Below are 24,230 nucleotides of genomic sequence, written 5' to 3'. Positions count from 1 at the left end.
ACTTTTGTATCTACTTTAAACACCACTAATTCCGCAGCGCTGTAAAGAGAACTCATTCACATCCGTTTCTGCCCCATTGGAGCTTACAGTCTAAATCCCCTAACATACACACACACAGAGACTAAGGTCAATTTAATAGCAGCCAATTAACCTACTAGTATGTTTTAGGAGTGTGGGAGGAAACCGGAGCACCCGGAGGAAACCCACGCAAACACAGGGAGAACATACAATCGCCACACAGATAAGGCCATGGTCAGGAATTGAACTCATGACCCCAGCACTGTGAGGCAGAAGTGCTAACCACTGGGCCACCATGCTGCCTTATTAACTGAATGTAACCTGTAATTGGAGAACACAAAACAAGAAACTAACCCCAAAAAGTTAACAGGGGGGGGAGGGGGAGAGGGGGAAACAAACACACCACGTAATAGAGGCACTGGACACAGTTACAAGCACAACCTTTAAAATTGAAACAAGGGTCCCACATACCTCTATTAAATCATTGTCTTTAGAAACAATATTTTGACTTATAAAGGCAGTGAGTTTAAGACATACTGCTTCAAATGACATGTTTTCAACATTACATTTTTACTGTTATTGTGATTAATTTGCAAAACGTTGCAGCATACCTTTGAGATACCTTTGAGAATTTGGGGCTGAATCTTCTTGGGATGAATAAATGTCATTCCTCTAAACAGACCAATCACCACTTACCATCACCGTCTGGATCCACCGCTTGGAAGTGAATCTTATTCTCCTTAACGGCCTCCTGGAAATGCTCTTCGGTCTTCTCCATGATCCAGCGCTGCATTTCCTGCGCACTGACTTGTTTATCCTTGTTCCAGTCCACCCTTAGAGGGAGAAAGACACCACAAACATCTGTGAGTTGTATCCCTGGCTGACAAACGTGGTGAGCTTGGCAGAAGGAGAGAAGAAGACGTCCTTCTCAGAATGCTAAGCTGCTAATATCCACACACCATGGTAGTGGACCAGTGAGCGCACACAAGTCAACTTGGACGAACAATACACATCATGTTAACCATTCTCCGCAGTCACTGGAGGCAATCTGGTCTAATTAGACTACATAAGCTAAATAAAACAAACAAAAAAAAACCCTGCCACGTTACCAGGTTTACTTGATGATCCAGGTTTGCTATGGCATTGCTTAGTGCTAAAGGTATTGTTTGGAATTGCTAAACAAGTGTTCCAACACATCTGATAACTGGTCACTGTTCCACTGCAGGCAAATTGTGCTTCCACAAATGCCATAAAAAAATGGCAACACCAACTTGCACATAACTAATAGGACTTCCAGTTTGTGCAAGTTTAAAAAAATATATATATATATATATATATATATATATATATATATATATATATATATATATATATATATATATATATAATAAATAAAAAAATAAATCGGTAAACAGAGAAGAAAAAGTGCTCGGTCATATAATAAATTTTATTTCCGATTTTAACGTTTTGCCAATTTCCTATTAATTTAGTGCAGTGAACGCAAAAAAAAAAGACAAGTGAAAGTGCAGGTCACAAATGGACACATAACAGCATCCAACACTTTAGACCAGGCCTGTCCAACCTGCGGCCCTCCAGATGTTGTGAAACTACAAGCCCCAGCATGCTTTGCCAGTAGACAACCTGTTGATAGCTGGAAGGGCATGCTGGGACTTGTAGTTTCACAACATCTGGAGGGCCGCAGGTTGGACAGGCCTGCTTTAGTATATAGGGCGACTAGTCATACAATACTCAGCAACACTACATTGCAAAGGGGTTAACTCACATTTGTACGGATTCAGGACAAAGTTACTTTTAACAGCTCTAGCCACATATCTGTGATAGAAATACAGTAAGCAAATATGAACTGTGCACCATGTAGACATGACAAAGACTGTCACACAGGGGTTCAGTAAAGCTGGGTACACACCTATGCCATTATCGCAAGATATTCCAAGTGTGTACTATCCCACGATCACGTTTTAGCATACCGCAAACACATCGCATCTGCCGATTTGATTTTACAAATGTACTAAAAATCATGACCAACGATGGCACGATGACTTTTCAGCAGATGGTTATGACAGCTGACGATCACAGATCTGAAGGTAAATTGTATAGGTGTATATGCATAAATCGGCATGCTCATCAGGACCGCCCATCATTGGTGAAGTCATTAGAGACATTGCGTCTGAAATATAATTGCACAGGTGTGTACCCAGCCTTAGAGTTAAGAGAAAATTCACTTAGATGCAATCTTGTACCTTGTCAAAACCATGTTGCACTGCAGTGGTGGGTTAGGGGGGGAAGGGGTGTTTGGAGTTTAGCAAAAGTCTTCTACATCTGGCTGCCTGTTCTAAGCTAAATTGAAATGTTTTACCTACCTGCAAAAAACAAAATTGTATTTGCACCCCTTCTATCACAAAATGGTTTGTGCAGCTGAAAACTTACAGAGTTGCAACCAACTCTGGATGAAGGTAAAAATGTATTTTAAAATTCTATGCACTGTGTTTGAGGGTTTTAAACTAACTTTCACATCTGTTTCTTTGAACATATTCTCCTCTGTGACAACATAAATAAACAGCGTTTCTCTTCATGGAAATTTCAGAACCTATTTTTCTACAGGTGGTGACGTTTCTAGAGAAGCTACTACATCCAGATTCAACGCGATGACGAAAATAGATGCCTAGCTGTGTGGGCGCAGACTACAAGACTATGTTCTTTCCCCATAACAGATATCCACTTAGCAGGATGAACAACAGGAAAGGACAGTGCAGCTTCATCTTTTCTGTATATGACGGGCAAGTAAAGCCAATACTCCACAATATATAGCAATAAAGGACTGAAGCTTTTATAATGCGTCTACCATATTCTTTTCCTCTCCTCTACAGCAAGTTGCCATGTTAGGAGAGCGATGCTTCTCTAACACAGCAGACAGAGAGCAGACAGAGAGTGACTGGCCATCGGGTAGACTTACTTTGCATTAGGCCTCACCTACGAAACACATTTAATGCTGGCAGCAATACACCCTGCGTTTGACCCAGTGGGCTAGATTTACTAAGCTGCGGGTTTGAATAAGTGGGGATGTTGCCTATAGCAACCAATCAGATTCTAGCTTTCGTTTATTTAGTACCTTCTACAAAATGACAGCTAGAATCTGATTGGTTGCTAAAGGCAACATCCCCACTTTTTCAAACCCGCAGCTTAATAAATCTAGCCCAGTGTGCCCACATGGTCCACATCAAGGTACAATCCCACCCTCCAGTCTCAGGAGAAGCTTCCGTAATCTAGAAGCGCGCCTAGGTGTGTAAAGGTGTACAAAGAGGTGGAACGGTTTTATGTGGTGCACTGAACAAAACTGGAAAAATAATGGCAAAGTCCAACCACTTCAGTACCACCTGCTTCATTATTATTTTCTGGTTTTCTTCTAAAATACTTCTTGGTTTAATCTCATTTATAGCTTAAACCGATCAGGAGGGGGAACAACCGATAGTCTGATTGCACGTGGTACTTGTGTGTGTAGAGCTCTTTATCACACTGTTCAGAGTGCATGAATAAATGAGCTTGTCCACCTACATGCAACATGGAGATGCAAAGTTGTTTCATTAGAAACTATATGATGAGACCTGAAGACCTTTATGGCAAAGTGAAAATGACCATAAACCCCAGCGCACAGCAAGGAACTCCCCAATAAATCCACCTTCTCTACTCCTTTACCTAAATTCAATATCACCACTTCACATGAGATCTCGTTTCTGTGCAGCTTTACAAAACCAGGCGCTCTGGACTCAGCCACGGCCTCCCCTCAGTTGGAACAATTGTCTGCCCCTCCACCAACGCTGCCATCTATCTTCCTCTCTAACCTATTTACTTTTGCAGAAATCCATGCGTACACCCAAACCATTAGCATTACACATCAGATATTTCGTGAGTTTTAAATGACCTCCGCAGTGTGGATTGGTGAATCACTACACAAGGGCGGGGCCAGTGACATCACAGCATCTCAAACTCCTGTAATCTCAGCTGTCTGACCTGTGTCAGATCCCATCAGGGCCAAAGTCCTAGAAATGTCAGAGGTACTTTAGCTGCCTGTAGCGGAGCGGATAACCAATACTTTTTAACAGAGCCTCGTTACATTGTCATGGTAGTACTAAACAATATATTTAATCTTTGTGGTTCATATCTAAAACAAACAAAAAACAAATACAAACAAAACAAAAACAAAAACAAAAACAAAAACAGTTTGTGCTAGATTTACTAAGAATCGAGTTTGGTGGCAGTTTAAAACCACCATTCATCGCTGGCGGTTTAGTGGTCCAAATTGCCGCATTTACTATAGGGCAGCTTGAGGTTTTCATTTAAAATGACTGGCGATGTATGGCGGATTGAAAAAGCTAAACCGCCGGCAGTTTGAATGAAACCGCCATCAAAACCGCCATCCAAAAGACAGGACCGGACAGTTTTAATACCTGCTTCAGAATGGCTGGATAGCTTAAACATGCTGTTTGAACTATTTTGCCATACAGAACATCGAAGCACTATCGACATTTAAATTAGGTTGGCAATCATTTATTGATTAAGGGGCAAAATAAATTAAATAACTTATGATGGGAAAAAAAAAATTCACTATATTAAGGGGACAAAAAATTATTTAATTATTATTCGGACAATATGCAATGACAAATTGTGCAATATAAATAATTATATCCACCATTAACAATCAGTTAATATTATATATTCACATTTCCCACATGACATAATGCTATAATAGTGTCCCTTTAAAAAAAAAATCCCCATAAGTTATTAAATTCATTTTGTCCCTTTATCAATAAATAATGATTTTCCAAATATTTTAAGTGTCAATGGTGCTTTATCTTATGTTCTGAATGGCAAAATAGATCAAACAGCAGCAGTTTGATCAATCTCGCCATTCACAACCAACTATTTTACTTTGCCCGTTTGGATGGCTGTTTTCTGGCGGTTTTGAAAACCCCAGCTTAGTAAGCTGTTTGCAAATCGCCATTGCGATTTTAGCAATGATGAACATACAAAGTGGTGTTTTTTTAAATGTCATTTCTGGCCATTTTGACGGCGGTTTGGGCTTTAGTAAAATAGCCGAAAAGCGATGCTTTGCACAAACCGCCCCTTAGTAAATCTAACCCATAGGATTGAGCGGCCCTTTACTCTAAATAAGTCAGTGGTACTGAAACTGAATGTGAAAGCTATACCAACCCAAAGTTACATTCAGTTCTATAAATAAAACAGACACACAACAAACAAAAACAGCCCTTGGAAGACCCCTTTTTGCATTTATAGTCTCTCAAAAGCAGCTGCCCCCATTCATAGCATCCTCAGTTTACTACATGGAGCCAGAAGACGCATTGTATGACAACCTGTCTGCTCTACAGCACCGGGAGAGACTTCCGTTAGCAGGTGGGTAATTTGTTTCTCCTTTTTAACATTTCAAGCATGCAAGTAGATGTAGATAGCTGCATCCTGGTGCTTGAACAAATTCAACATAAAAAAAACCAAAACACACTCTTGAAGTGAACATCTCCGTATAAAAAAAAAACCTTTGCAACTACTTATTTCCCACCCAGGCTAAAAAACGTTACTGTGGCTCTCCTGCAATTTACAACCTCACAGCACTGGGGTAATGAGCTCGATTCCCGATATGTTCTTTTCGTGTTTGCATGGGTTTCCTCCGGGTGCTCCTGTTTCCTCCCACACTCCAAAAACATTCTAGCAGATTAATTGAGTGCTATTAAATTGACTTTAACCTGTGTGTGTATGTTAGGGAATATAGACAGTAAGCTCCAATGGGGCAGGGACTGATGTGAGTGAGTTCTCTGTACAGCGCTGCGGAATTAGTGGCGCTATATAAATAGCTGATGATGGCGACAGATGTCAGTTGAATAGAAAGGACTAAAAAAAAGAAACCATTACATGTATAATTTACAATTAAAATGTGGCTGGTTACGAGTGACACTGCTCTGTCTGCCTCCCAAAACTAAAATTTCATAAACAGTCACTTTGTTGCATGTTACATGTTGCAGTAGTGTGTAAATGGCTGAAAACCACGTTTTGTTTTTTTTTTTACACTTTCATCTGCGACACTAAAGAAGTGATCTCTCCAGGAAACCGCACCTAACGTGCTGCCCCCTTTCATAACATCTGCAGTTAGCACCCCCGACACACATACAGTAGTACGCAAAACTAGGCCATGTGAAAGTGAGTCGAGTACCACCCACCTAAGTGGTCTGGGGTTTTTCCTTTTCAACACACTGCATGCTTACAAAATAAATATGGTCTCTGCTCCCGACCACCAGGAAGGTTAGAAAACCAAGCTGCATGCTACAAGTTACAAATACTACATAAGGCAGTTAGCAGCTCCAGTGTCGATAGCATGTCATTTCAAATGCAATCCTGGGTCTTTAAGGGCTCATAGGCACATGGTCTGGGAACATGGGCAAAATGCGTTAAGGTGACAACATACTCTTGAAGCATTTCTGATTATATATTTAGCGTGTTTTCCATTTTGATAGAATGTACTTTTACCATGTGTAAGGGATGAGATATAAGTTGTGCCGTTTTCTAAATCCTACAACGTGCATTAAAGTTTTAGAGTGCAAATGTGTCAGACATCATCATTATCATCATGTTATTTATATAGCGCCACTAATTCCGCAGCGCTGTACAGAGAACTCATTCACACCAGTTCTTGCCCCATTGGAGCTTACAGTCTAAATTTGCTAACATACACAGACAGACAGAGGCGAAGGTCAATTTTGATAGCAACCAATTAACCTACCAGTATGTTTTTGGAGTGTGGGGGGGAAACCGGAGCACCCGGAGGAAACCCACGCAAACACAGGGAGAACATACAAACTCCACACAGATAAGGCCATGGTTGGGAATCAAACTCATGACCCCAGTGCTGTGAGGCAGAAGTGCTAACCACTAAGCCAATGTGCTTCCCTGTGAATGAGCCCTTACTGTAGGATTGGCTAAAGCATAGTGTTTAACAATTCAGCTCTTAGCATATTTATCAGGTCAACCTCTTATTTACGGCTGTTTTGGCTGGCAGTCCTTGTTAGAAAGTATAAAGTCCACAACATCAGTAACACAAACATGTATGTATGTATATACACACAGCACTTACACACTTACATACACTCATCATTCTTAACAGCAGACAAGGTGATCTCTTCTACAAATGCTTCACTTGCTTTCTCCAGATGTAGCTTTCATGGATGTGACCAAGCGTTACATTTTTGCTTTCATCAGTTCACAGCACTTTGCTTACTGGAACAATGTTTTCATTGTTTTGCTAGGAGTTTATAAGAAAGGTTCTCTTCAGACAACTGTTTTACTGCAGACAATGAACACTGGACTCCAGTGTGAGCTAAAACTTTCTGCAGGTCCTTTGCAAGGAAATGTGGGTTCTGCTTTGCCGGATCCCACCAGTTTATCAGAAATTCTTCTGGGCCTTTCAGATCAAACTTTGACTTCAACAGTTCCACTGAACTTCCATGACTTAATTATGTTTCTGACAGTGAATATTCCATACTGGAGGCGTATTTTTCTATAGCGTTCTGCTGCAGTTCAATCATCTTTATTTTCCATTCCTCAGCCAGGTGCACAGAGGAGTCTAAGGTTACTGAGTAAGCAGAATAGCCTTAGAATAATTATATTTAATCAACCCTGGAATGGTCTGACTTAGTTTAAAAGGTGCACTCCAATATAGAATTATTTTGTAACACCAAAATTGTTAGACCTTTAACATGACGCTGCTTGTTCTGTCAATTTCCAGGAGGTTCTCCTGTAACTTGGTCAGAAAAAAACAAAATTCTCTCTCTCTCCTGGACACATCTGGTTTCTGCAGAAACCAGAAGAGTAATCTGAGCACTTTATAACTGGAAACAATACCAGCACTAAAAGGGGATGAGAGTGGCGTCTCCCCACATAAATCTAGGTGGAGTACACCTAGTCGGTAATTCAATTAGATACAAGGTGCCGCGCCGTGTCTCTAGAACAGTCCACGGAGACACAGAGGCGGATATTTTACTAAAATCTCTACTCATTTCCAATCACGTCCCATAGAGACATAACAGCCTGGTGAATAACAGGAGATACTACATTTACATTCAATTAAATGCTATGGCAGGACAGGAAGCAGGTGCATTAATTCAAAGCTATAACAAATATATGTTTAGTAGTCAATATTAATTATTCTTTACCTATATGGGTATAATAAGCAATCTGGTTCCTGAAGCATGATAGAAAAACAGCAACCACACAACACCAGGACCCAGCGTCCGCACACCTCGCACTACAGAACACACACCAGGACCCAGCGTCCCCACACCTCGCACTACAGAACACACACCAGGACCCAGCGTCCCCACACCTCGCACTACAGAACACACACCAGGACCCAGCGTCCGCACACCTCGCACTACAGAACGCACACCAAGGCCCAGCGTCCGCACACCTCGCACTACAGAACGCACACCAGGACCCAGCGTCCGCACACCTCGCACTACAGAACGCACACCAGGACCCAGCGTCCGCACACCTCGCACTACAGAACGCACACCAGGACCCAGCGTCCGCACACCTCGCACTACAGAACGCACACCAGGACCCAGCGTCCGCACACCTCGCACTACAGAACGCACACCAGGACCCAGCGTCCGCACACCTCGCACTACAGAACGCACACCAGGACCCAGCGTCCGCACACCTCGCACTACAGAACGCACACCAGGACCCAGCGTCCGCACACCTCGCACTACAGAACACACACCAGGACCCAGCGTCCGCACACCTCGCACTACAGAACACACACCAGGACCCAGCGTCCGCACACCTTGCACTACAGAACACACACCAGGACCCAGCGTCCGCACACCTCGCACTACAGAACACACACCAGGACCCAGCGTCCGCACACCTCGCACTACAGAACACACAACAGGACCCAGCGTCCGCACACCTCGCACTACAGAACACACACCAGGACCCAGCGTCCACACACCTCGCACTACACAACAAACACCAGGACCCAGCGTCCGCACACCTCGCACTACAGAACACACACCAGGACCCAGCGTCCGCACACCTCGCACTACAGAACACACACCAGGACCCAGCGTCCGCACACCTTGCACTACACAACAAACACCAGGACCCAGCGTCCGCACACCTTACACTACAGAACACACACCAGGACCCAGCGTCCGCACACCTCGCACTACAGAACACACACCAGGACCCAGCGTCCGCACACCTCGCACTACAGAACACACACCAGGACCCAGCGTCCGCACACCTTGCACTACACAACAAACACCAGGACCCAGCGTCCGCACACCTTGCACCACAGAACACACACCAGGACCCAGCGTCCGCACACCTTACACTACAGAACACACACCAGGACCCAGCGTCCGCACACCTTGCACTACAGAACACACACCAGGACCCAGCGTCCGCACACCTCGCACTACAGAACACACACCAGGACCCAGCGTCCGCACACCTTGCACTACACAACAAACACCAGGACCCAGCGTCCGCACACCTTACACTACAGAACACACACCAGGACCCAGCGTCCGCACACCTCGCACTACAGAACACACACCAGGACCCAGCGTCCGCACACCTCGCACTACAGAACACACACCAGGACCCAGCGTCCGCACACCTTGCACTACACAACAAACACCAGGACCCAGCGTCCGCACACCTTGCACCACAGAACACACACCAGGACCCAGCGTCCGCACACCTTACACTACAGAACACACACCAGGACCCAGCGTCCGCACACCTTGCACTACAGAACACACACCAGGACCCAGCGTCCGCACACCTTGCACTACAGAACACACACCAGGACCCAGCGTCCGCACACCTTGCACTACAGAACACACACCAGGACCCAGCGTCCGCACACCTTGCACTACACAACAAACACCAGGACCCAGCGTCCGCACACCTTGCACTACACAACAAACACCAGGACCCAGCGTCCGCACACCTCGCACTACAGAACACACACCAGGACCCAGCGTCCGCACACCTTGCACCACAGAACACACACCAGGACCCAGAAACAGCGCCATGTTTCGGCATACTCCTTGACTGGCTGAATGACAAATCAGAACATCCCAAAACAAAAATAAATAAAAAATAGCAGCCGCAACATTGTTGCTGGAACCTGGCTTTGTTCTGTAGTATAAAAGGTGTGCAGCCATAACATTGTTGCAGATTCATGGTATATGTTGTGAAGTAAGGACAATTAAGTGAAGGGAAAATGATCATTAACACAACCTTACATTTAATTCATTTTCTTTTACATTATTGCTACAAAGAAAAAACAGGTTCAGCAAAAACATCTTTATCTGCAAGGTCTGAAGTGCACGAATATCGTAACCAAGATCTGTAACTGTGTGGGGGTGTTTTCTGTAACCACTCTCAGGCTTTGAGAATCACAGACCTCAGTCACGTTTCAAGTTGCTGGGCTGTCTCAAATCATAAAGGTATAATTTCTTGTAAAGGTACCACAAGATATAGTACTTCCAACAGGAAGAGTCAATGAACGCCTCATTACCGACTATGTAGGCTCAGATTTCTCAGAATGACTACACTTTCTGTACAGTGGAGGTTAACGTCCAAATGCAATCATTTATTGTGCAATTGTAGGGGTTTTACCCTAAAACTATTATTTAAAATATCCTCTTACACAGCTCACGGTTTAAATGTATTGTTGCATTAAGTAAAACAGTAACGAAAAAGAAAGGTGAAAGACAACACTATCTAGCACTGAAAAATATAGATAATATAAAGGGATACATATTTGGACAAAAGTCAAAGAATATTATCCTTTGCACTCACTTCCTGGGACCTGTGGTGTCATTGCTGTTTCTGCCTCAACACCAATATCCAAAAGGTTCACAGCATGCGGGAAGCCACCCTACGCGTTTTGCTTTAACAGCATGTTGGAAGAAACCCTATGTGTTTTGTTTTAATAACTTCACAAAGACAAAACGCGTAGGGTACCTTCCTGCAAGCTCTATTCGACCTACTGGACAACTTGTAACACACATGACTCCGGTGGTCAGTTTTACAACAAAGGAGGAATACGGTCACTGCTGACCACCTAGAACGTTATACTGTTAAGACAATTTCTCTTGTATGTTATGTACAAGGTTTTAACGTATGCAGAATTAAAAAGCATTTCTCTTACTACACCACGAGCTGGTGTCCATGTTATTTTCTATAGGTAATAAAAATCCTGCCCGAGTTTGTGATAACCTCCTAAGGGTTTTCGGCATGGAAGACATTCCAGTTGAGTCTTTGTACTACAGGCACGCTCAACATCATCATCACCACCACCATTTATTTATATAGCGCCACTGATTCCGCAGCGCTGTACAGAGAACGCACTCACATCAGTCCCTGTCCCATTGGGGCTTACAGTCTAAATACCCCAACACAGACTAGGGTCGATTGATAGCAGCCATTTAACCTACCAGTATGCTTTTGGAGTGTGGGAGCAAACTGGAGCACCCTGAGGAAACCCACGCAAACACGGGGAGAACATACAAACTCCTTACAGGTAAGACCATTGTTGGGAATTGAACGCATGACCCCAGTGCTGTAAAGCAGAAGTGCTAACCACCTAGCTACTGTGCTGCCCACTTACTACTGAAATAAGAAAGAATATATGTTGGTGTTGAAAATACTGTACCATCTTTGCGCGCTTCCTTTTTGTATTTAAAATTTTAGCCAATGGATCTATTAGTAATGAATGGATCTTGGAAGTAGCAGCAATTGATGCAGACTTTTACATCTATCTGCAGCAATAAGATTTGCACTGAAGCCAATCTCCCTGACAATAGGGCATATTTAAGGCTGGTGTCAGTCCTGCATTTCTGAAGCAGCATTTTATCAGTAAAAGGTAGCAGAAAACTGCTGATAATTCATAGAACCAACGTCTATGGGGTCTGCTCCTTGCTGACACACTGTTTCCAAAGCATATAACCTTGCAGATGAATATAACTGCCAAAGTCCAAGTCCATTAAAATTAATGTAAAAGACTAATCTGATATGCACTCTAAAAGGTTATACAAATATAGAAGCAGTCTGATTAAAATGCTTATGATAATGTTCCATACAGATTTTATTTATATGCAGGAGAAAATGTGGATTATTGTAATAAATTCCGATCACTGTGGCCACTAACTAATGCTGCAGGAGCCTCAAACGCTGACCACACACAGGCAAATTCTGTTGAGGCGAAGAAGGACTTCTAATTTCGGAGGCGCGCTATCCATTACCAGTATTGAATCACAAGAACTCACAAAAGACTTATCTTGAATTTTCTATTATCATTAAAATTCATTTTTATTAGTTAATATTACAACCAAGTCTAATTGATATGCTATAAATTTCATCCCAAGCAAAAATGGTTTAAAAATTAATGAAAAGATCTGAAAACTGCGAGTTTATGTCATACTTATCTCTCGAATTCTTTCTAGATCCTATTAGTGAGGGTTACTTTTCACAGCTCAGGTAGCAAATTTAGAATTTCCTGTATTCACATTATTCCACAATAGGGTTTGCAAACACACGCGCGCATTTAGTACCACGTTAGGAAAAGGGTTCTTAGATTCCCAAACTTTATTTGTTCTTTCTATACATTTGTGTTATACATTGTTACGCATAGCTTATTTGTATTTAACCAAAAGCAAATGTTTAGTATGCTTTTCTGCTCCAAAGTCTCACCTGCATATGTTAGCGCTGTATGAAATTTAATTTCTTAAATAACAGCTGATTTTATATCAATCCAAATCAGCAACATTAGTATTATTGGCTTCTAATTACTCGCTTCTAATTCATTTTTATTATGCAGGAGAATTACTGACTATAATACAAGGATCACTTAGCATGCTATGCCACTGAAATTCAATGTCGTGGGTTCTAATATATAAATTTGATACACTGTTGCTCATAGCTATTCATACTTTGACAGTTCAGAATTCTCAGCACATAGTCTCCTTTTAATCTTCAAAACCCCATGCTGTATTCCTTATGCATTCACCGCTAGGAACCGATTGCTTTCATCAGCTCCAAGCTCTCATGATTACAGAGTTTGTTCCCAACTGCCTGTAATCTGCTATTCAGCCATTACTAAGTCATGATATAGAAATAGATATGGATATTCTGCGCTTCCCTAGGGTAGGGGGATGCAGCCAAGGGGATAAATGGTAAGGGTATGGTCCCAAACCCTAGAAAGTTTGCAGTGGTCAACACCCCGGCGCGGGGAGGGGAAGGGAAGGTCTAACAACAAAGGGACAGAAAACAAAATATCTTGAAACAAGTAGACCAGTCCGCGTACTTATATTTATTGCTGGTATAATAGTTGAGTACACTCACTTCATCATAGAAAAGCAGTACAGGTGCAAACAAACAGGGTTGTTGTGAAATAGGCACAGTCTAATAGCCAAAACGTCTTATGTTGGCAGTGGATAACTCCTAGTGTTCACGGATAGGGTAAGTGCACTGCCCTCGTCTTAAATCACATTTTCTAGCCGATTTTCCAGATATTATTTTTTACGGCTTTTTATTTCACTATTGGCTAGTCCGGTTCACGGACTCGCAGACAAGCGCCATACAGACTTTCCGATTTCAGCTTTTGAAAACGTGACTATTTGTTACCTAGACCTATTTACCCTCTCTGGGAACTTTTCATATTCTCTGTATGACCGTCCTTATCTGATTTCCTATACTGAACATCTTGTTTCAACAAGGACATCGATTACATATTTTCATCCAGATACTCAGCCGGCTGGCTTGAACACTAGGAGTTATCCACTGCCAACATAAGACGTTTTGGCTATTAGACTGTGCCTATTTCACAACAACCCTGTTTGTTTGCACCTGTACTGCTTATCTATGCTGAAGTGAGTGTACTCAACTATTATACCAGCAATAAATATAAGTACGCGGACTGGTCTACTTGTTTCAAGATATTTTGTTTTCTGTCCCTTTGTTGTTAGACCTTCCCTCCGATTACTAAGTCATGAGTTGCTAGAGTCTGATTGCTGAAATAGAGGATACTGAAAAAGGCAGAGATCGCTATTAGTGACATTCCATGGGGTAAATGTATCAAGCTGAGAGTTTTCCCATCGGGTTTAAAAAACCAATCAGGTTCTAGCTATCATTTATTTAGTGCATTCTACACAATCATAACTAGAATCTGATTGGTTGCTATAGGCAACATCTCCACTTTTCAAACCCGCCAGAAAACTCTCAGCTTGATACATTTACCCCCGTATCTCTGGTAACCAGTCAAATTAGCATCTCCGTTCTATTTTCAATTATTCCCCCACATAGTTTTAGAAATACCAGGTTATTTAAGAGTATTTGAACCGCATCCTAAGCAACGCGTCCATCTGACGTAAGTTTTGCTATATCTTTTTCAAAGGCTCGGCTAGAGTGACAAGTCCTGTTTTTAATTTGTTTTTACATGGATGGCCAAATTGGACAGATTCTGAATTCATGGTCTCGACACAGATTTAGTAGCCAAGGACAAAACTTAAGATCCAGCAACTTCAAAAAGAAAATTTTCCACCCTTGCTGTCTGTGAGGGCAAGTCAGGTGGCAGCAGTAGCAGAGAGGACCATCTTTACAAAGAATGTTAGCTAGCTCTACCTCTTGCAGTGTCTCAAAAGATGAGGCTTTCATTATGTGTCATAGGGCAGCACGGTGGCTCAGTGGTTAGCACTTCTGCCTCACAGCGCTGGGGTCATGAGTTCAATTCCCGACCATGGCCTTATCTGTGAGGAGTTTGTATGTTCCCCCCGTGTTTGCGTGGGTTTCCTCCGGGTGCTCCGGTTTCCTCCCACACTCCAAAAACATACTAATAGGTTAATTGGCTGCTATCAATTGACCCTAGTCTGTGTGTGTGTGTGTATTTTAGGGAATTTAGACTGTAAGCTCCAATGGGGCAGGGACTGATGTGAGCGAGTTCTCTGTACAGCGCTGCGGAATTAGAGGAGCTATATAAATAAATGGCGATGATGATGTTTCTTTCGCAAGACTAAGAGCTCCGCGGTTAGTCTTCCAGCAAATCAGAGTGCATCTGATTTATTCTGATTCGCTGCCAGATTGTCTCCCGCCAGTGCCTCCCGTGCCCACAGTGATGACTTGGGAGGGCCAGGCTTTCTCTATAGTCTGAACATCAGGGTTTAATTGTCTCAAATGGTGACCAGATGTTGTCGAACTCTGTGCCAAGTAGTGATTTACAGAAGGACAGATGACAACACACTTTCTGATACTGGTCATCTGCTGGCCTGCCGCAAAAATATATGAATGAGTTGATCATTCATCGCACTCTCTGATATTGGGAGTAAAATGGGAAGAAGCTTATGTCAGCACAAACTACCTTTTCCTCAGTTCTGGCAGTCAGCACACTTAAAATCAGGCCAATCCTTCCTGACACACATTTTCTAATAAACGTATGCCTTCTGGGCACAATACTATAGTTCTAGGGTGTGGTACAATTGTTAGCAAAGCTGCATATATTAGTACATACACCAACGAAGAGAACCAATACACTGAAATCCTGGGCTAGTAATGTTTTTGGAAGACGTTACTCAGCGTTAAACTAGCTTGAGGTGAGCGTTTTGAGGAAATAATTAAATGTTGCAAATGATTGGCCCCATTGGCACTGCTGGGAAAGGAAGTGAGTGGTGGCTGTAGGGTGCTCAGTTCAAACGAATTGTGGAGGTAGCATTGATGGGAAGTAGAGGAAAAAGAAGATCTTAGCGGTGTTACTGTGCATTGAAGAAGTTACATACATTAAATGGAAAATGTAGTTTCCCCATTACATGAACGCGCTTCAAAGCATTAATCAAAGCACTTCCATCATAGAACGAAGGGGCAGTATGTGTCTATTGCCCCAGCTAACAATTTGATAGACCTATAGATATGTCTATCAGGCAGAGGAGAAGAAATACATTGGATGGACATGAAGTGGGGATTGTGGTGACCCATAAACAAATCACAAATAAGATGATCTCTAACAGCTACAGGAAGTGAGCCGTCCGTATTACCACGCAAATCACTACTATAATCTTGAACAAAGTACAAGTGATTCAGATGCGTGTCACATCAGACGAACGTCTACCACATTACATTACTCTGTAACTCTTAAAACTTCTAATACAAACCTATTTTTAGTGATGGTTACAACTCATGATTTTCGAAACTCATCAAGAGTTCAAAACACTCACTAAGGAAATATGAGTTGTGTTTCTTTTCTTAGGATCGCTCATAAAAATAATTGTCTCCTTCATTTAGCCCAGGTCTTCGTCAGCCCGACATGTATTTATCTTTAAAAACAGGAAGCTCATACAGGAGTTTGCATAGTAAAAATGTAACAATTTGTACGAGAGCAGCGAGAAAGACTTACGGTCCTTACCCACTGGTGTTGCATGAAAGACCGGTGACATCACATATCAAAGGATGATCATGTTTGACATGCGGTGGTTAAAGAGAGCTGGCAGTGGGGTACGGAAGGAAAGGAGAGGGGGGGGGGGGCTGTTAATAGAAAACACTTTGTTAACCCATATGTTCACTTCCACTAGCAAATGAGGCAGGTAGACTCAAAACAACCACACTGCAAAGCTTCCAAATACAAGCACAAAAATGTGTTACTACCCACTAGTAAAAACATTTAACAAACATTTATGCTACCACTCAGAGCAGGTGTCAAGACCTTCTTTCTAATGCTCATCATCATCATCATTTATTTCTATAGCGCCACTGATTCCGCAGCGCTGTACAGAGAACTTATTCACATCTGTCCCTGCCCCATTGGAGCTTACAGTCTAAATTCCCTAATATAGACACACACATACAGACAGAGAGGGAGACAGATAGACAGGTAGAGACTATGACCCTAGCTATTTTGATAGCAACCAATTAACCTACTAGTATGTTTTTGGAGTGTGGGAGGAAACCGGAGCACCCGGAGGAAACCCAGGCAAACACAGGGAGAACATACAAACTCCACACAGGTAAGGCCATGGTCGGGAATTTAACTCATGACCCCAGCGCTGTGAGGCAGAAGTGCTACCACTTCGCCACTGTGCTGCCTGCTCAGTCTTATATTCAGACTCTCAGGACCTGCCACACATCCAATGGCATCATGCCTACCCCAGTCAATATACCAAAATAAAACCACAAGATTCCTGAAGGAAGAGAAAGAGTATGGTACAAAGAGGGACACAACTGACCTTTGCTTCATAGTACTCTCTACAAGCTGACTCAATAACAATTTACAGGAGTAATATAAATTCCTGCAGCAAGATTATTATTAATCAACGTTTCGTAAATATTGGCTGGGAAAGAGAAACAGATTCAATAGCACTCCGCACCATACAAAATGTCTTTACCATATCACACACCCCACTCCCACAAATACACTTCACTCATATATTCACGTGCAGTATGATGAAATCATGTTACGTAACCATTTTGTTAGCAATCTACTAGGAAACCAATTTTCCCTGCTTAATAATTAACATCACTTAAATCCAACTGACCATATTGCAGTACCGAAGAGTGGCAATATTATCACATTGATTTCTTTTATTAACTTTTACCGTTTAGCCATGACTTAAAATTGGGCAAAATCTGCACCTTCTCTTGCTACATTTTATTAGGTGTAGCCAGGTCTTATAGAACAGTGAAGCTTCATATTTTACACTATTTTGTACTGCCATCATTCCCACAGCTATACTATTTTATACTTATGTGGTGCTGTACAGTATTGTGTATTACAGAACATGTTAAGGACATTAGTTCACGTTTTAGCTATTCAGCAGTGACAAAATTCTGTACACTCAGTGCTGGATAAGTTTGCTTGTCACTTAAAAGTTTTATTTTACAGCCATTATTTCATGGAAAGTCCACCACGTGTAGACATTTTATATGTTAAAAGATCACGGTTTAAAACACTAAACCACTGGTACATTTCAAATCACCTTGTGTGTTTCTTCTTTATTTAAATCAATGTTTCTGGTGCACCAGGAAAAAATAAATTAGAGAGGCTGGGCTGTAATCCATGCTCATTTAGCTGAATCATGGCAATTTCCTGGCATCTAACTAGACAAATACAATTAGTTATATTATGTCTAAAAACAATGAACTTTGAGCTTTGCCTGGCTCTCCTGTATGCAGCTATGGACTTACTTTGAAAAGATAGCTGCCAGCTTTCTCCTATTCTTCCGTGGCTCCGAATCTTCATCAAACTCTTCTATCTCTTTACCCAGGAACACTTCCTGATGGAACTCCTTGTTGAGGTGACCATCCATCTCCAGTTTTACCCCATTAAGATGGTCTGGTGGCATAATCTCATTCTCCTCCTTATTGTCCAGGGGCTTTTCTTTCGAGGAAGAGTTGTTTGTAGGCCTGGCATAAACATCCATAAGAAGAAATACAAACAGGAGGGATAGGTAGAGGGAACCCAAACTGAATAGGAATGCCTGCTTAGATACCATTGTTCTTCACCAAAACCAATCACAAGGTGATATTGTAGAATAGTTTTCTCCCTGTAAAAGTTAACAGCAATTCATTGTAAACAAATAGGTTGCTAAAAAACACAACAGCCTAGGATATATATAGGCAAACCGAGAGGGGGGGGGGGGGTTCCTGGTGCCTGGAAACTCCCCTCCAAGCCTAGGGCACTGTATAATTGAGGTGACTGGACCTTGTCCCCACTTCACACGGCTCTGCTTGAAAAGGGAGAGCTGCGTGCACCTAATAATAGTGCACGCAGCATTGCCCATGTATATTACGGGGATAGGAATAGTTGGAGAGCAGCCAAGCACTGTCTAAAATTATAGCTACGCCCCCATGCATGCTTGTCATGCCCACTGGAGGCATGGTGTGGAAACGCCCCTCTACAAATCCTGCGTTTGCCCCCGATATATTATATGGACATTATAAGAAATCTGGATAATGCCATTACCGAAGATCAAGGACTGCCCATCTGCATTAGTCCAAAGGTTTTTAGTATCCCCCCACCCTCAGGGACAATCTCAACAGACTCTATTGTATTACATGATTTCATTTAGCAATATTCATCCAGCGAGCACACAAGTATAACATAAAAGACACCGTGTTCTTGTGCATAAGTGGACAGCACTGATCTAGTTTTTCTTACTTTATCGCGGTACTAGTTAGAGAATTTCAAATAAAAATACCCTCTAAGTTTACTTATAAACATTAAGCCTTCTCTGAGATTCTAATTAGCAGATCCCTGGAAATTGTATGATGTCTTTTCTAGGTTCAGTATTAGAAATGGTAAAAGTTGCAGTCTAAAAATGGCAAACGAACAACTATGGTTAGTGGGAGGACCAATCGGAAGCTGCAAGCTCCAGGTCCATGTGTTAATACCCATAGGCTGTACTGCAGAAACAAAGGATGATAAGGTGTTTCAGTGTGCAGATCTTGGAGATACACACAAGGAAGAGCAGCTCAGTGAAAATGTAACGATTAACCAGAAACACGGCTTTAACTGCTGCCAAGTGCAGCCTTAAAACAAAGTTATACTACAATCCAGGTACTTTGTTTCAGGTGATGACACATCAATAAACTGAAGTAACATATTAGTAGTAAAGCAACAGAGACAGCTGTTAAACTCAGGTCACTTATTTGCCCTTTTAAGTTAAAGGGAAATTACTTATAATATTTGATTTTCCTTTATTGTTCTATAAATGACAAGAAATGTAATAAGAAACAAGTTGTTATATGGTGTGCTGTTTTACAAGACTGAAAGAAGCTTGTATATAATAAATAGAATTTATTGCACATTTCAATATATTCTGGCCATGGTCAATTATGGTTTTACAGAAGAAAAAACAAATGGTTCGTTATCTAATATGAATGTTCAAAGTGTTGTAAACCATTTAGATTTAACACCTTATACCGGAAGCATGACAAAAATAAACTAACATGCTGCAACAGACAAAATATCAAGGACGTTAGCACAAATTACAGAAGGGCAAAGTCATGGCACACACCACTGAGGCAAAATAAAATGGGCACGGGGGTAAATGGAAAAATAATAAAATAGTGTAAACATGCTTATGCTTATATTTTGTAACCTAGTGAGGGGTCAGTAAGGTTAGTTATTAAAGGTATAAAACAACACAATATTTACAGAAAATGGGTTCAGTCGAATCACATATAAAATGGTTCTCCATATGCACCCCCCCCCCCCCCCCCAATGTCCCAAATCCCCCTTTCCTCTTTAATTTTCTCTATTTTAAACAGAGGTACAGATTTATATTAATAAAATCATTCATTGTCTCACAAAGTTATTAAGCTTCCAGAATTATGTCCATCATGCATAAAAGAGCGTTTAATGCTGACTGGCTTATACACTTGACTTTTACTAAACACATGTCTATGTTTATATTGTTGATATCTCTTTCAATCATGATCTTAGATCACTGGGCAGAATTTATTTCCATTCCCATCAGACCTTAAAAAAGGTCTCCATAACAAGTAAGAGACATCTATTCCCACAATCAGGAAAACTGTCACTCTCAAATACCTTTATGAAACCTGATGCAAAGGGTAAAAGATCACAAGCATTTTCTAGTACATACTAGATGAAAGCAGACATATGCTTGGTTACTATGGGCAACATCACCTTTTTCTATTTGCACCATCAAGTTTCATCCACTGTCCTTTACTGAATTAGAAAAAAATTAAGTTACAATGACTCAGACAACATATTTTTTCTCACAATGATAGGACATTGAAGTGAAATACATAGAAGCTATTCTAAATAACTGATGAACCTGCATTTGCACGATTCTGCTATTTCACTATATTACTGTAACTTAACCACAGGACTGTTTTTACATACTGACATATGCTGAATCAGCCATAAAGTGCGGCTCACACATAAGCCTCAGAGAGATCTGAGCACATGAGCCCACACATTCTAATAAACGTAAACATGTATTCCACTCATTACCTGTGCACCTAGCCAGGGCTCCGGTTTCTTGCAGCTTCTTTACCGCAAACCGGAAGCAGGAAGTGACCGTAGCTGGGGGAAGGTGGAAGGGAGGACACGCCCAGCGCCAGATTAAAGATTCCGCCCTCCACCTTGTGTCCCGTGTACAGTGATAGGTAGGAGGTGACTTGGTGCATTGTACTGTTACAGTGTACAGAAAACATCTCACAGCAAGGGAGCTCTATCCTAATAATGACAGCATCACTTATATACTAGCTGTGTGTGGAGTACAAAACAGTAATATAAGTAATTAGTTTAGTTTATAGCCAGCAATATACAATAAAATCTGTTAGAACAATATCAACTGCTAGAATCATGTTTCATTTTAAATAAATATATGCCAATATTTCTTATAAATTTCAGAGACACAGCACAATGCTGCGCAATAAGACCTTCCAACACTAAAACTTCCATTGAGCATATCAGGGGCAAATGCAGGATTTGTAGAGGGGGGTTCCACACCATGCTGCCAGTGGGCGTGACCTGCATGCGTGGCTATAATTTTAGACAGTGCTTGGCTGCTCTCCTATCCCCATAATATACATGGGCAATGCTGTGTACACTATTCTTAGGTGCACGCAGCTCTACCTTCTCAAGCAGGGCTGTGTGAAGCTGGTGCCCCGGGCTTGGAGGGGGGTTTCCAGGCACTAAGAACCACCCCTCGGTTTGCCTCTGCATATACATACCTCCCAAGTGCGCTGATGTTTGAGGGACATTCTAGGATTGAGGGGTTGTCCTGGCGTACCGATAGTCTGCACATTTGTCCCACCTACTGGGAATTTGGGAGGTAGTCCCTGTTTGCCTTCTATAGGGATGGGTAGGAAGGGGGAGCACCTCAGAAGTGCCAGGCATGTCCCCATGTGTTTGAACCGGGATAAATGTTGCATTGTGACATGTTTAAGAAACTTAAACCATAATGTATGTTTTGTATTTGAGATACTTATATTCAATAAATATTAATGAATATAGTCCAGATCGGTGGTCGAAGTGAAAATTTAGAAGAAGGGGCGGCATGGAGAATGTAATAGGAATGTAAGTAAATGGAATTTGATAGTTTTACAACCAAAGCAGTAGGAGAAGTGGCTGTATGGCAAAGCACCATATAGTCCCCCCACTTCGCCCACTGGTCCAGATTATAAGAATACATAATGATAACTGCAATGATTATACACAGTTATTGGACTTAGTAGTGTGCAATTCATCAACATAAAAAAATGGATATTTACAGGGACTACAAATTCCAGGGACAGTTCCTAGGAATTGGGTACAGTTGGCAACTATGAATGTGTTCCATTTTGGGGCTCATGTAGAGTTGGAAGTACGTCTGATTTTTTTTCATGATATGCAAATTTGTACTGTACATGTGTATGTATTGTCCCTGTATAGCTGTTAGCCAGGCCCGGCGCTCCCATTAGGCAAGGTTAGGCACTTGCCTAGGGCGCCGGGCTCTGGAGGGCGCCACAGAATACTAAATGACTTTAAAACTGTGCGGCGACCGCTGACCATACCTGTCACGGCCGCCGCACAACATTCAGATGCACGGGGAGGGGGGGGGAAGAGGCTATTTTGTCACCACCGCCGCCTCTCTGCTCCGTCTCCTCCCCTCCACTTACTAGTGTCAGTGAGTGGAGGGGAGGAGACAGAGCAGAGAGGCGGCGGTGGTGAGACAAGGTAAGGAGAGACGGGGTGAGGGGGGAGTAGGGAGGAGGGCGGCGATTTTTGCAGGGGGGGCGCCGCTTTTTTAAAATGCCTAGGGCGCCGTGGACCCTAGCACCGGCCCTGCTGTTAGCATATTGTTGACTTATGTCTCCTAACACCTGGAGTCGAGGAATGCTGGAGGGCAAGTGTAGGCTGAATACAGGAAAGACGAGTTCATGTAAATGCAACACTATTAGACATGGGTACATATGCAGAAACACCTTTACCTTGTGGGTGCTAAAGAGCTGGTGTATATTACACCATGATGATGATGACTATCGGCAGCACTAGCTAGCCACTTCTGAGTTTTGCTCATTGCATCTTCACACCTGCCACTGTTAGTTCTTAATTCATTAGTGTGGATGTTATAGGAGGTCATGACCATCTATTGACATGAATTCATTTGGACTACAGCAGGCAAGAAGATTCCCATTTGATTTGTAAAGGGGAAAGCAACAGATGTTTGTATTAAATTCTACTTTATTTGTTTAATGTGGCTTTGGCATGTATTAATAACACTGTCCAGACACTATATTCTGTTGTGTATGTAACACTTTATTCATACTTGCCAACTCTCCCTGAATGTCAGGGAGACTCCCTGAAATAAGGGTGATCTCCCTCACTCCCTGAAGAGTCTGACATTCTCCCTGATGCTGAGCCAGTACAAGACGTGGTTGGCTTCGCCATTTGTGGCATGATGACACAGTTCAGAAATTGTATTGATGCCTATGGAAATGGCCATTTTCATGGAAACCAAGACTTAATCAAAGACTGACAGGTAAGACAACATGACTTCAGTAATGGAGACAGAAATGTAAAAGACACTTCAGTCTCTAGAGATTCATTAGCTGCTTTTCTTTAACGCATAGTTGCCTACTCTCCCCATTTCTGGGAGACCTCCCGGGATCGCAGGAGAGCAGGGCAACCTCCCGGTTCTCGGCCCCGCAATAGATATGTGGTGGGGGGTGGGGCTTAATGACACAAATATTGTGTCATTTTAGCCATGCCCCCAGCTGTAATTGCCCAAAATTGTGACAATTGTTTAGGAGGTGGGGCCAAAATGTTGCGATTTGTCAAGCCCCGCCCCCGCACCCTACCTCCCCTGGGATCTCCCTGAAGCCAACGAGGAAAAGTTGGCAAGTATGACTTTATTACATTATTATATTGTGTACAAATAGGGCAGTGCAACTTTTGCATTTACTACTAACACTGTGAATCCACATTTGTATGCTATGCATCTCTATGGAATCTACACTCTCATGGGCCATAAATTACTATGCCTAGCACAAGCTGGTGCAAATGCTATTCTTTTTGAAACAGACACATTTTTGCATGCATCCAACTGAAAATATTTGTATAAAGTGTTTTGCGTGCATCTTTTTCTATTTCTATTTACATTAAAAGCGCA

At 42.2% G+C, this 24,230-nt stretch overlaps 1 protein-coding gene across 1 annotated transcript in view; it reads right to left on the bottom strand.

Moving 5' to 3' along the window:
- Nucleotides 1-21,169, bottom strand: part of SDF4 (stromal cell derived factor 4) — a 38,641-nt gene extending 17,472 nt beyond the window's left edge. The window contains exons 1-3 of the mRNA XM_075189843.1: nt 21,086-21,169; nt 18,289-18,647; nt 715-851 (exon numbers count right to left, since the gene is read on the bottom strand). Coding sequence (XP_075045944.1) covers nt 715-851; nt 18,289-18,596 — 445 coding nt within the window. The 5' untranslated portion in view covers nt 18,597-18,647; nt 21,086-21,169. The remainder of the gene's footprint in view (nt 1-714; nt 852-18,288; nt 18,648-21,085) is intronic.
- Between the last annotated feature and the right edge of the window lie 3,061 nt (nt 21,170-24,230).

The sequence above is a fragment of the Mixophyes fleayi genome, chromosome 11, assembly GCF_038048845.1.
Source record: "Mixophyes fleayi isolate aMixFle1 chromosome 11, aMixFle1.hap1, whole genome shotgun sequence".
NCBI lineage: Eukaryota > Metazoa > Chordata > Amphibia > Anura > Limnodynastidae > Mixophyes > Mixophyes fleayi.
The sequence above is the reverse complement of the archived record's forward strand: the minus strand, read 5'-3'. Positions and strand labels throughout refer to the sequence as shown.